The 13,738-nt window shown below is 43.6% G+C and overlaps 1 protein-coding gene across 1 annotated transcript; it reads right to left on the bottom strand.

Annotated features, from left to right (window-relative positions):
- Positions 1-6,054: 6,054 nt before the first annotated feature.
- On the bottom strand, positions 6,055-7,367 carry LOC122238720. The gene is made up of 3 exons (XM_042987054.1): positions 7,326-7,367; positions 6,895-7,229; positions 6,055-6,653 (listed from the first exon to the last, which is right to left on the bottom strand). The coding sequence occupies exons 2-3, from the start codon at positions 7,130-7,132 to the stop codon at positions 6,055-6,057; spliced, it is 837 nt and encodes a 278-aa protein (XP_042842988.1). The 5' UTR covers positions 7,133-7,229; positions 7,326-7,367.
- Between the last annotated feature and the right edge of the window lie 6,371 nt (positions 7,368-13,738).

Here is a 13,738-nt window from a genome sequence, read left to right as displayed (position 1 = left end):
AAAAAATAATATACGCATAATTGGTATCCCAGAGGAGGAAGAGAGAGGGAAAGGTGCTGAAGGGGTACTTGAAGAAATTATAGCTGAGAACTTCCCTGAACTGGGGAAGGAAAAAGGCATTGAAATCCAAGAGGTGTTGCATCCACACGACTCCTGAAACAGAATGCTACGGGCACCAGTGACAGTCACAACAAAGTTTATTACAATGAGAGGCAAGGCCGACCGATCGGGACCAACACTCTTGATAAGAGTGCGGCCCCGAACAGCCGGGGGACAGAGTTTTTATAACCAATCACATCGTTTTATCATCACCTGGGAACAAAACAAAGAAACAGGTTTCAGATGAGTTAACAGTTGCCTAATGAGGTGTTTACTTTAGACTTTCTGCCTCTAAGTTGCAACCAGTGGATCTCCTTGACCCTGCCTCTGATGCTCTTTTCTTTGAACTTTTGTTTCCTTAATTGGTGAAGCCTAATTTACAAGGGTATGAGGCGTAGTTTACCAGAGCAAAGCAAGGCTGTTATCTCTTAACCTTCAGTGTCAACACAAAGCTGTTATTTTTCAAGCTAAGCATTAGCCCTACACTACAATTTAACCCTTACATTTCCCCCTTTTCTTGTCAGTGAATCAATCCCTTGATTCATCATTAGGAACTAAGGGGATATAATTGGACCTGAACATCATAATTTTTATTTCACTAACTCGCTTTTTGACATATTGTACTAACCAATTGATAAGGCACGGGCCAATAGTTAACCCGAGAAGTAACAACAGCAGTGGCCCAGCTACAGCTGTAAGCAGTGATGTGAGCCAGGGGGACCAAGAGAATAAACTTTGATACCAATTATTGCTGGCCTCCCTGGCACGTTCCCTGGTCCTAAGATTATCCCTGACCAAACTGAGAGTGTCTCGGATTACTCTGGAATTGTTTGCATAAAAACAGCATGTTTCTCCGAGGGCCACGCAGAGGCCCCCTTCCTTCATGAAGAGTAAATCAAGCCCTCTTCTGTTTTGTAATACAACCTCGGCTAAAGAGTCTACTTGGTGTTCTAGCCGAGAAATTGAAGTTTCCAAGTAGCCTAGGTCTCGGTCTACTTGTTTACAGTTTTGAAGTTTTGGTCCCCCACAATGAGTCCAGCAGTTCCAATAGTTGTGGATCCCGCAATTTCCAGTCCCACTAGGAGTGGAATGAGGACTGGTGTTGCCCTTTTTACCCTGGTATGTTAGCCAATTTTTGTTCTTGATCCCTGTGTCCACATCCATAGGTAACCATATAGGGGTTTTTAGGGACCGGAGGAGCAAAGCCCGTTGGCTGTTTATAATTAGTAACTAAAGTCCCCCATGAGTCCCCCACCAAGTCGCATAAATCAAACAAACAAACAACAACAACAACAACAAAAAAAACAAGGCACAGTGGAAGAGGTATTAGATGCTATCACCTTCCTCATGACAGTGTCCCTGAGTTCCCATTTGTATGGCCAAAAACATAGGGGATGCAATTCCATACAGTCCCCCACACTTAACACCATACAAACCCAAAAAATTATGCTCGCATCAGTCTTAGCTTTAAAGGATCTTCTGGGTGCCTTTGAAACTCCCGTTGCTGTTTGTTATCTGGTTCTGTATCGGTCTGGGTTGCTCCCGCCTTCACGCAGTTTTTCTTAACCTGAGAGTGATGAATCCAGGTTCGGACACCATCTACCTTGATGGCCGTGTGCGTAGTCAGAATCACGGTGTGTGGTCCTTTCCAGCGCGACTCCAGGGTTTTAGGCTCATGCCTTTTGACCCAGACTAAGTCTCCTGGTTGAAAGGGGTGGGGAAGAACAGGAGGATGAGCGAAGGCTTCTCTCAAGGCCCTGGTTATTTCCTTCTGTACATGTTGCAGGGCCATGAGCGAAGCCAGCAAATGGTCCCATTCCAACTGTTCCATTATGTCGTCTCCTAGCCTCGGCAGGATAGGTGGAGGTCTGCCAAATAAAATTTCATAAGGGGAAAATCCCTTGACAAATGGAGTACAACGCGCTCACAAAAGGGCAAAAGGCAGGACATCAACCCAATTTTCGCCTGTCTCAAGGGACAATTTGGTTAAGGTCTCTTTTAGGGTCCGATTCATCCTTTTTACTTGACCCGAGCTCCGGGGTCTATATGCACAATGTAATTTTTAATCTATTCCCAATGCCTGGGCTAGACCCTGGGACACCTGCGCCGTGAAGGCCGGGCCATTGTCTGATCCTATGCTCAAAGGCAGCCCGAATCTAGGAATTATTTCATTTAATAATTTCTTAACTGTCGTCTGAGCCGTTTCTGATTTGGTGGGGAACGCCTCGACCCACCTGGAGAAGGTGTCTACAAGAACAAGCAAGTATTTATATCTGTATTTCCCTGGTTTAATCTCAGGAAAATCTATTTCCCAAAAGCGGCCTGGCTCAATTCCTCTATCTCTTTTAGCTTCTGAAACCTTCCTATTTGCACCCTGATTTACTTGGGCACAACTTACACACCTTTCAACCATCTCTTTAGTCTCTTTTCCCAGCCCTTGTGCCCTGAACTTTCTCCACACTAATTCCGCCATCCTCGTTTTTCCCAGATGAGTCCCTTGGTGGAGCTGACCCACCATGTGCCTCCCGAGTGCCGCCGGTAAGAGTATCTTACCTTTAGGATCTTGAAACCACTTTTGTCCCGGCATCTTGCTTCCCCCTTTTCTGGAAATCCACTCCAAATCTTTAGGAGTGTAACTGGGCTCCAGTGGAAGCAGGGGGTCTGTCAAGATCGGTAGCTCCAAGGCACTTTTACTTTTAGTTGGGGCAGCTTTCTTGGGCTGCTGCATCAGCCAGGCGGTTTCCGATTGCCTGTAGGGAGTCGCCTTTTTGATGTCCCAGGCAGTGAATGATTGCCAGCCTCGCAGGTTCCCAGATGGCTGCTAGAAGATCTAAAATTTTAGCTTTATTTTTGATGGCCTTGCCTTCTGCTGTGAGGAGACCGCACTCTTGATAAATGGATCCGTGTACATGCGTGGTTGCAAAAGCATAGCGGCTGTCTGTATAAATGTTAACTGACTTGTTTCTTCTGAGTTTTAGGGCTTTTGTTAGTGCGATGAGCTCTGCGCATTGGGCTGAAGTTCCTGGGGGAAGGGTCTGTTGCCATAAAACTTCACGGTCTGTCGTCACCGCAGCACCGGCATACCTTTGCCCTTGAAACACAAAACTACTGCCGTCTGAAAACATGCTGATATCAGGGTCATGTAAAGGAATGTCCGTAAGATCAGAGCCAAGGTTTCTGGGCAAGGGTGTACAGGGGGATTCTGGCCTTCTGGCAGCAAAGTGGCTGGGTTTAAGGTTGTGGGAGCACAAAAACGTATTCGGTGCTGGTCGAGTAGCAATGCTTGATTTTGGGTAATCTAAGCATTTGACAGCCATCACTCTGGGGAAGCCCGCAGTAAAGTTTCTACTTCATGGGGCCCCGTGATAGACAATGCTTGCCCTAAGGTTAGTTTGTCTGCATCTTTAACTAGAAGCACGGTGGCGGCAATTTGTCAAATGTATGGGGGCCATCCGGAAGCAACTGGACCCAGCCGTTTGGATAAATAAGCCACCGGTCAGTGCCAAGGTCTTAGGCGCTGAGTCAGAACTCCCTTGGCTACCCCTCCTTTTTCGGCTACAAACAAATGGAATGGCTTGGTGGGATCTGACAAAGCCAAAGCTGGTGGGGTTATGAGAGCATCTTGTAAGGCTTTAGTTTGAGTCTCCCCCCACGTGAAGGACTCTGGAGATCCTTTGAGAGTGGCTTATAAAGGGGCCTCCAGTTCAGCAAAACCAGGTATCTACAGTCTGCAGTAGCTTGTTGCCCCAAGGAACTCGCGGACTTGTTTGCGAGTTCTAGATTGAGGAATATCGAGTATAGGCCGAATTCTTTGTTCACCAAGATAGTGCTTACCTTTTTTAAGGTTGTAACCTAAATAGGCCACTGCAGTACGACAGATCTGTGCTTTTCTGGCTGACACTCGGTACCCCAGTTTTTGTAGAAGACTCAAGAGTTCTTTGGTGGCACTCAGGCATTTTAGATGAGAAGGGGCTGCCAACAAGATATCATTAACATATTGCAGTAGAGTTACCTGTGGGTTGAAGATCCGAAATGGCTCTAAATCTTGGTGCAGGGCTTCATTAAAAAGAGTACGAGAATTTTTAAATCCTTGGGGGAGTCGTGTCCAGGTGAGCTGTCCGGCTTTTCCCTCTTTAGGATCAGTCCATTCAAACGCAAATAGTGGCTGGCTTTGTGGGGCCAGCGGGATGGCAAAGAAGGCATCTTTTAAGTCCAGAACTGTATAATACACCTGAGAAGGGGGAAGCAGACTAAGGAGAGTATAAGGGTTGGGTACAGTGGGATGAATGTCCATTACCCTGGCGTTTACTGCTCTTAGGTCTTGAACTGGCCAGAAATCGGATGAGTTAGGCTTCTGGACAGGAAGAAGCAGAGTATTCCATGGCGACTTGCATGGGATCAAAATGCCAGAGTCGCGCAAACGCTTGATGTGAATAGCGATTCCCCGCCTAGCCTCCCGGGACATGGGATATTGTTTTACTCTTACCAGAAGCGCGGATGCCTTAAGTTCCACTATTATGGGAGCTTGATAAATTGCCAGCCCAGGTGGATTGGTTTCAGCCCACACATGGGGGAAATCCGCTTGGAGGCTTTTAAGGAGGGGATTGACAGCATGGACATTTTTATTAGGCACTGGAGTGAGCAGGCCCTCTTCCCCAAGTGGCACAGTCACCATTATTGTTGTTGGGCCATCCTGGCCGACTTTAATATGCATACCCCCTTCAGTGAATTTTAAAGAAGCTGTTAGTTTATGCAGTAGGTCTCTAGTAATCCACGGTAGGGGCATTCAGGCATGATTAGGAAAGAATGTGTAACAGTTTTACGGCCTAAATCTACTTGTCGGTCAGTGGTCCATTTACAAGTCTGGGACCAGTTTCTCCTTGCACCAGGGTTGCCCCTGGCCTGGTGGGGCCCGGATCTTGTTTTAGAACTGAAAATGTTGGCCCAGTGTCCACCAAGAAGGTCTTAGGTTGTCCCCCTATATTAACAGTAACCAACGGCTCAGAAGGGGCCACCGAGCTGCGGCCCCATCAGTCGAAATCGACTTTCATCACAGATACCTGGGGTGGCCAAGTTTTGCGTTGGGCTAAGTTGGGGCAATCCTTTTTTCAGTGTCCCTCTTGTTTGCAATATGCACACTGATTTTTTTCTTAGTGACATTTTAACCCTTTGTTTATCTTTTTTCTTTTGTCCAGACCAGAATTCTTTGGGCGTTCTGGGTCCTCTTCCCTCACGGGCATCTAGGATGGCTGCCACCACCCTGCTTAATTTTTTTTTTTTTTTTGTCTGTCTTTTTTCCTGAGAATCCCTATTGTTGAAAACTTTTTGGGCTATTTTAACTAACTCAGATAAATTTTTTTTCCTTCAAACCCATCTAATTTTTGTAATTTTTTCCGAATGTCTGGGGCTGCCTGTGAGACAAAAGCCAGATTTAATGCCCTACTATTTTTAGGTGCCTCAGGGTCAATAGGGATAAAGGTGCGGTACGCCTCCATGAGCCTTTCTAAGAAGGCTGAGGGGCTTTCCTCAGCTCCCTGAATTACTTCTGTTACCTTAGACATGTTTGTGGGCCGGCGGGCGGCCGCTCGGAGACCTCCCAGTAGAGTCTGGCGAAATAGGGTTAATGATCGCCTACCGTGAGGAGTGTTTGGGTCCCAATTCTCAGGATGCGAGGAAGGAAAAACTTCCTCCAGCACAGCAGGATCCTCGGTGGGTTGCCCATTTGGCCCCATCACTAATTTCTGGGCCTCACGACGGATCTTATCTCGCTCCTCAGTGGTGAAGAGAACCTGCAAGAGCTGCTGGCAGTCATCCCAGGTTGGCTGATGGGTCACAAATATAGTTTCAAGAAGAGAAATTAATGTTTGGGGTTTCTCTGAGAACGAGGGGTTTTGAAGCTTCCAATTATAAAGGCCACTAGTGGAGAAGGGTACATAAGTCATAAAGGGTTGGATATCACCCTGCAGGGGTGACCCCGGACAAAGGGGTAGGGCAGCGGGAGGGGGGTGGAAGGGAGTCCTTGACTGGGTGTGAGACAAGCTCAGGGGAATGTCCCGACTCGGACTTGCCTCCTGATCTGAAGCATCTTGACCCGTATTTTTTTGGGCGAGAACTATAGGGTGGCGGGTGGTAAGTTTCTTCTTCTTCCTCCGGTGCAGGTGATAGAGGGGGCAGCCGCTTAGTCCCGTTAAGATTCTTATTTTGAGCTCCAGATGGGCTGCCTTTGAGTGGTAAAGCCTGTACTTTAGGGAGGCAAGGGGGAAGGGGAAGGAGAAGTTTTAACCAATCAGGAGGGTTTTCGATGAGGGTCCTCCATGCCCCAATATATGGGATTTGGTCTTCGTGCCTAGAAAAGACAATATCATGAAACTTATATACCAATGTAAGGTCAAAGGTCCCCTGTGGAGGCCATTCCACCTGAAAGCTGGTCCATTCCACCTCGCAGAGAATTCGAAGGACTGGCTTCTTAACGTGGAGGCCGAAAACTGAGGTAGCTCTCTTATAGTCCTGGAAATGGGTTAGTATGAGACTCAGAGGGGTGGGGGTACTCTGATTTTTTTTTTTTCTTTTTTTTTTTAATTTTTTTTTTTAACATTTATTTTTGAGACAGAGAGAGACAGAGCGTGAACAGGGGAGGGGCAGAGAGAGAGGGAGACACAGAATCTGAAACAGGCTCCAGGCTCTGAGCAGTCAGCACAGAGCCCGACGCGGGGCTCGAACTCACGGACTGTGAGATCATGACCTGAGCCGAAGTCAGACGCTTAACCGACCGAGCCACCCAGGCGCCCCTCTGATTTTGACCCATGACAAAGATAGGCAGAACTGACAAGGACGCACAGACAGTCAACAGGAAGAAGACAATTAAGACATGAAGAAAACACAAGTTTGAGATCTCTAGGCCAGTAGGCCGTGGCAGCCACCTGAAAACAGGATCCTCATTGACAAAAACCAAACCAAATGGGGTCCACCAGCGTCCTGGTAGGATCCCTGACTCTGGGTCTATAGCCGCGTCCAGCAGACCCTCCTGAGTCATCCAAATGGCGCGCCCCAAGAATTCCTTACCTCTCCCAATCCCGAGCTTCTTCCCAGGGGTCGGCAGAGCAATCCGCAGAAAGGGCCCTGTTTCAGACCTTTAACTTTCTGGCGGAACAATCCGAGGAAAGGGCCCTGTTTCAGACCTTTAACTTTCCCACGGAACAATCCAAGGAAAGGGCCCTGTTTCAGACCTTTAACTTTCCCGGCCAATGCACCAAATGTTGCATCCACACGACTCCTGAAACAGAATGCTACGGGCACCAGTGACAGTCACAACAAAGTTTATTACAATGAGAGGCAAGGCCGACCGATCGGGAGCAACACTCTTGATAAGAGTGCGGCCCCCGAACAGCCGGGGGACAGAGTTTTTATAACCAATCACATCGTTTTATCATCACCTGGGAACAAAACAAAGAAACAGGTTTCAGATGAGTTAACAGTTGCCTAATGAGGTGTTTACTTTAGACTTTCTGCCTCTAAGTTGCAACCAGTGGATCTCCTTGACCCTGCCTCTGATGCTCTTTTCTTTGAACTTTTGTTTCCTTAATTGGTGAAGCCTAATTTACAAGGGTATGAGGCGTAGTTTACCAGAGCAAAGCAAGGCTGTTATCTCTTAACCTTCAGTGTCAACACAAAGCTGTTATTTTTCAAGCTAAGCATTAGCCCTACACTACAATTTAACCCTTACAGAGGCACAGAGAACTCCCTTCAGACGTAACTTGAATCGATCTTCTGCACGACATATCATAGTGAAACTGGCAAAATACAAGGATAAAGAGAAAATTCTGAAAGCAGCAAGGGATAAACGTGCCCTCACATATAAAGGGAGACCTATAAGACTCGTGACTGATCTCTCCTTTGAAACTTGGCAGGCCAGAAAGGCTTGGCACGATATCTACAGTGTGCTAAACAGAAAAAATATGCAGCCGAGAATCCTTTATCCAGCAAGTCTGTCATTTAGAATAGAAGGAGAGATAAAGGTCTTCCCAAACAAACAAAAACTGAAGGAATTCGTCACCACGAAACCAGCACTACAAGAGATCCTAAGGGGGATCCTGTGAGACAAAGTACCAGAGACATCACTACAAACATAAAACATACAGACATCACAATGACTCTAAACCCATATCTTTCTATAATAACACTGAATGTAAATGGATTAAATGCGCCAACTAAAAGACATAGGGTATCAGAATGGATAAAAAAACAAGACCCATCTATTTGCTGTCTACAAGAGACTCATTTTAGATCTGAGGACACCTTTAGATTGAGAGTGAGGGGATGGAGAACTATTTATCATGCTACTGGAAGCCAAAAGAAAGCTGGAGTAGCCATACTTCTATCAGACAAACTAGACTTTAAATTAAAGGCTGTAACAAGAGATGAAGAAGGGCATTATATAATAATCACAGGGTCTATCCACCAGGAAGAGCTAACTATTATAAATGTCTATGCGCCAAATACCCGAGCCCCCAGATATATAAAACAATTACTCATAAACATAAGCAACCTTATTGATAAGAATGTGGTCATTGCAGGGGACTTTAACACCCCACTTACAGAAATGGATAGATCATCTAGACACACAGTCAATAAAGAAACAAGGGCCCTGAATGATACATTGGATCAGATGGACTTGACAGATATATTTAGAACTCTGCATCCCAAAGCAACAGAATATACTTTCTTCTCGAGTGCACATGGAACATTCTCCAACATAGATCACATACTGGGTCACAAAACAGCCCTTCATAAGTTTACAAGAATTGAAATTATACCATGCATACTTTCAGACCACAATGCTATGAAGCTTGAAATCAACCACAGGAAAAAGTCTGGAAAACCTCGAAAAGCATGGAGATTAAAGAACACCCTACTAACGAATGAGTGGGTCAACCAGGCAATTAGAGAAGAAATTAAAATATATATGGAAACAAACGAAAATGAAAATACAACAATCCAAACGCTTTGGGATGCAGCGAAGGCAGTCCTGAGAGGAAAATACATTGCAATCGAGGCCTATCTCAAGAAACAAGAAAAATCCCAAATACAAAACCTAACAGCACACCTAAAGGAAATAGAAGAAGAACAGCAAAGGCAGCCTAAACCCAGCAGAAGAAGAGAAATAATAAAGATCAGAGCAGAAATAAACAATATAGAATCTAAAAAAACTGTAGAGCAGATCAACGAAACCAAGAGTTGGTTTTTTGAAAAAATAAACAAAATTGACAAACCTCTAGCCAGGCTTCTCAAAAAGAAAAGGGAGATGACCCAAATAGATAAAATCATGAATGAAAATGGAATGATTACAACCAATCCCTCAGAGATACAAACAATTATCAGGGAATACTATGAAAAATTATATGCCAGCAAATTGGACAACCTGGAAGAAATGGACAAATTTCTAAACACCCACACGCTTCCAAAACTCAATCAGGAGGAAATAGAAAGCTTGAACAGACCCATAACCAGCGAAGAAATTGAATCGGTTATCAAAAATCTCCCAACAAATAAGAGTCCAGGACCAGATGGCTTCCCAGGGGAGTTCTACCAGACATTTAAAGCAGAGATAATACCTATCCTTCTCAAGCTATTCCAAGAAATAGAAAGGGAAGGAAAACTTCCAGACTCATTCTATGAAGCCAGTATTACTTTGATTCCTAAACCAGACAGAGACCCAGTAAAAAAAGAGAACTACAGGCCAATATCCCTGATGAATATGGATGCAAAAATTCTCAATAAGATACTAGCAAATCGAATTCAACAGCATATAAAAAGAATTATTCACCATGATCAAGTGGGATTCATTCCTGGGATGCAGGGCTGGTTCAACATTCGCAAATCGATCAACGTGATACATCACATTAACAAAAAAAAAGAGAAGAACCATATGATCCTGTCAATCGATGCAGAAAAGGCCTTTGACAAAATCCAGCACCCTTTCTTAATAAAAACCCTTGAGAAAGTCGGGATAGAAGGAACATATTTAAAGATCATAAAGGCCATTTATGAAAAGCCCACAGCTAACATCATCCTCAACGGGGAAAAACTGAGAGCTTTTTCCCTGAGATCAGGAACACGACAGGGATGCCCACTGTCACCGCTGTTGTTCAACATAGTGCTGGAAGTTCTAGCATCAGCAATCAGACAACAAAAGGAAATCAAAGGCATCAAAATTGGCAAAGATGAAGTCAAGCTTTCGCTTTTTGCAGATGACATGATATTATACATGGAAAATCCGATAGACTCCACCAAAAGTCTGCTAGAACTGATACATGAATTCAGCAAAGTCGCAGGATACAAAATCAATGTGCAGAAATCAGTTGCATTCTTATACACTAACAATGAAGCAACAGAAAGACAAATGAAGAAACTGATCCCATTCACAATTGCACCAAGAAGCATAAAATACCTAGGAATAAATCTAACCAAAGATGTAAAAGATCTGTATGCTGAAAACTATAGAAAGCTTATGCAGGTAATTGAAGAAGATATAAAGAAATGGAAAGACATTCCCTGCTCATGGATTGGAAGAATAAATATTGTCAAAATGTCAATACTACCCAAAGCTATCTACACATTCAATGCAATCCCAATCAAAATTGCACCAGCATTCTTCTCGAAACTAGAACAAGCAATCCTAAAATTCATATGGAACCACAAAAGGCCCAGAATAGCCAAAGTAATTTTGAAGAAGAAGACCAAAGCAGGAGGCATCACAATCCCAGACTTTAGCCTCTACTACAAAGCTGTAATCATCAAGAGAGCATGGTATTGGCACAAAAACAGACACATAGACCAATGGAATAGAATAGAAACCCCAGAACTAGACCCACAAACGTATGGCCAACTCATCTTTGACAAAGCAGGAAAGAATATCCAATGGAAAAAAGACAGTCTCTTTAACAAATGGTGCTGGGAGAACTGGACAGCAACATGCAGAAGGTTGAAACTAGACCACTTTCTCACACCATTCCCAAAAATAAACTCAAAATGGATAAAGGACCTGAATGTGAGACAGGAAACCATCAAAACCTTAGAGGAGAAAGCAGGAAAAGACCTCTCTGACCTCAGCCGTAGCAATCTCTTACTCGACACATCCCCAAAAGCCAGGGAATTAAAAGCAAAAGTGAATTACTGGGACCTTATGAAGATAAAAAGCTTCTGCACAGCAAAGGAAACAACCAACAAAACTAAAAGGCAACCAACGGAATGGGAAAAGATATTTGCAGATGACATATTGGACAAAGGGCTAGTATCCAAAATCTATAAAGAGCTCACCAAACTCCACACCCGAAACACAAATAACCCAGTGAAGAAATGGGCAGAAAACATGAATAGACACTTCTCTAAAGAAGACATCCGGATGGCCAACAGGCACATGAAAAGATGTTCAACGTCGCTTCTTATCAGGGAAATACAAATCAAAACCACACTCAGATATCACCTCACGCCAGTCAGAGTGGCCAAAATGAACAAATCAGGAGACTATAGATGCTGGAGAGGATGTGGAGAAACGGGAACCCTCTTGCCCTGTTGGTGGGAATGCAAATTGGTGCAGCCGCTCTGGAAAGCAGTGTGGAGGTTCCTCAGAAAATTAAAAATAGACCTACCCTATGACCCAGCAATAGCACTGCTAGGAATTTATCCAAGGGATACAGGAGTACTGATGCATAGGGGCACTTGTACCCCAATGTTTATAGCAGCACTCTCAACAATAGCTAAATTATGGAAAGAGCCTAAATGTCCATCAACTGATGAATGGATAAAGAAATTGTGGTTTATATACACAATGGAATACTACGTGGCAATGAGAAAAAATGAAATATGGCCTTTTGTAGCAACGTGGATGGAACTGGAGAGTGTGATGCTAAGTGAAATAAGCCATACAGAGAAAGACAGATACCATATGGTTTCACTCTTATGTGGATCCTGAGAAACGTAACAGAAACCCATGGGGGAGGGGAAGGAAAAAAAAAAAAAAAAGAGGTTAGAGTGGGAGAGAGCCAAAGCATAAGAGACTGTTAAAAACTGAGAACAAACTGAGGGTTGATGGGGGTGGGAGGGAGGGTAGGGTGGGTGATGGGTATTGAGGAGGGCACCTTTTGGGATGAGCACTGGGCGTTGTATGGAAACCAATTTGACAGTAAATTTCATATATTAAAAAAAAAAGAAAAGAATAAGTAAATAAATAAACATTTAAAAAATGGCTTAAAAGAAGAAAAAAGGAAATAATATTTAAAATATATTTTGACAGTCAACTCTTCCTGGAATACGTAGAATTGTTAGCCTCTCTTTACAAAGGAAATTTTGAAAGGTAAAAATTGGTTGGAATCATCAACATGAATTCACAGACAAGGAAGAAAGTTGGGGTCCAGACAGTGAAGGGTGGAGGAAGAAACAGGAGATGAGTTCTTCTATCACAAGAGTTATTTAAGGAGTATCTTCGGTACTATCCTCAGTGTTCAAGAGGAAAAACCTAATTTACACCTTGATACCACATTGGGCTGTAATATTAACTTGCATATAAAGAAGTGGCTCGTTAGTACAACCAGTTCCAAGTCTTAAAAAAGTAAAAACAAGCCTGTAACATTATGATCTTCTAATAAAGTAAACAAGATCATGTTGCTATCAGAAGAGGTACTCAGGGTTTAAAGAGATCAAAATGAGGACTGCTAGTGACCAAAGGGTGACATTTGGAATATCAAAGAGCAAACATTGATTGCAATCAATCAGAACAAGTAAACATGTTTTGTACAAGCATGACTTCATCATGATGCTATTAAAATGTAACCAGAAATATGATGTGAGGTGCAACAAATTTTTAAATGCCTAACAGAATTTATGTGATTCCCACATGAAAATTTAATCAACAACCAGGTAGTTAAGTATCAACTGTTAGTAAAGATAGGGAGGTCAGTTTAGAATACATTTAAAAATACATATGCCGGGGTTGCCTGGGTGGCTGGGCCGGTTAAGCATGGGACTCTAGATTTCAGCTCAGATCATGTTCTCACTGTTCATGAGATCCGGTGTCAAGCTGGGCTGTAAACTGACAGCGTGAGTTGGGATTCTCGCTCTCCCTGTCTCTATCTGCCCCATCCACTGCTCATGCTCTCTCTGTCTAAATATAAATAAGTCAACTTTAAAAAATAAGAAATAAAAATACGTATTTGGTTCTTAAGTTTAGATGGAGGAATGATCATTGCTAATAAAAATGTGGAAAATACAGAATGACTTCTAATGGTGAGATAAAAAGTTATGAAAGACTTGTATGAAAGATACGGGAATGTTGGGGAGTGAATGTTGGTTCCTTATCATCTTTTCACAAAGGTAGAAAAAACCAGTATCTTCTATTTTGTGTTCCTGGGGAGAAATATTGTAAAAAATGCATCTGGGTTGGAGATTCATCATGGTCTTGCTGCCCAGCGGCTCCCCTGAATCAAATGGCATACATGTTCCTTGGTGTAGACAAATGGGTAGAGAAGGCTTCAGGGGGGATGCATATGCCCTGATCTGAGCCCTACCTGACTGCACATTGGATGGGAAGCAACCGTGGCATGTGACATATGTAACATTACCCAGTGTAGAATGTTGAAGCTAT

Source organism: Panthera tigris, chromosome B2, assembly GCF_018350195.1.
Source record: "Panthera tigris isolate Pti1 chromosome B2, P.tigris_Pti1_mat1.1, whole genome shotgun sequence".
NCBI classification, from domain to species: domain Eukaryota; kingdom Metazoa; phylum Chordata; class Mammalia; order Carnivora; family Felidae; genus Panthera; species Panthera tigris.
Note: the sequence above shows the minus strand (reverse complement) of the source record. Positions and strands in the feature narration are given on the sequence as shown.

Excerpts from the sequence above, each read along its gene's own strand:
- LOC122238720 (XM_042987054.1), bottom strand. The coding sequence starts at position 7,132 with ATGACTCAGGAGGGTCTGCTGGACGCGGCTATAGACCCAGAGTCAGGG. Across the intron at positions 6,654-6,894 it reads TATCTTTGTCATGGGTCAAA|ATCAGAGTACCCCCACCCCT; the intron begins ATCAGAGGGGCG and ends GAAAAAAAAAAA.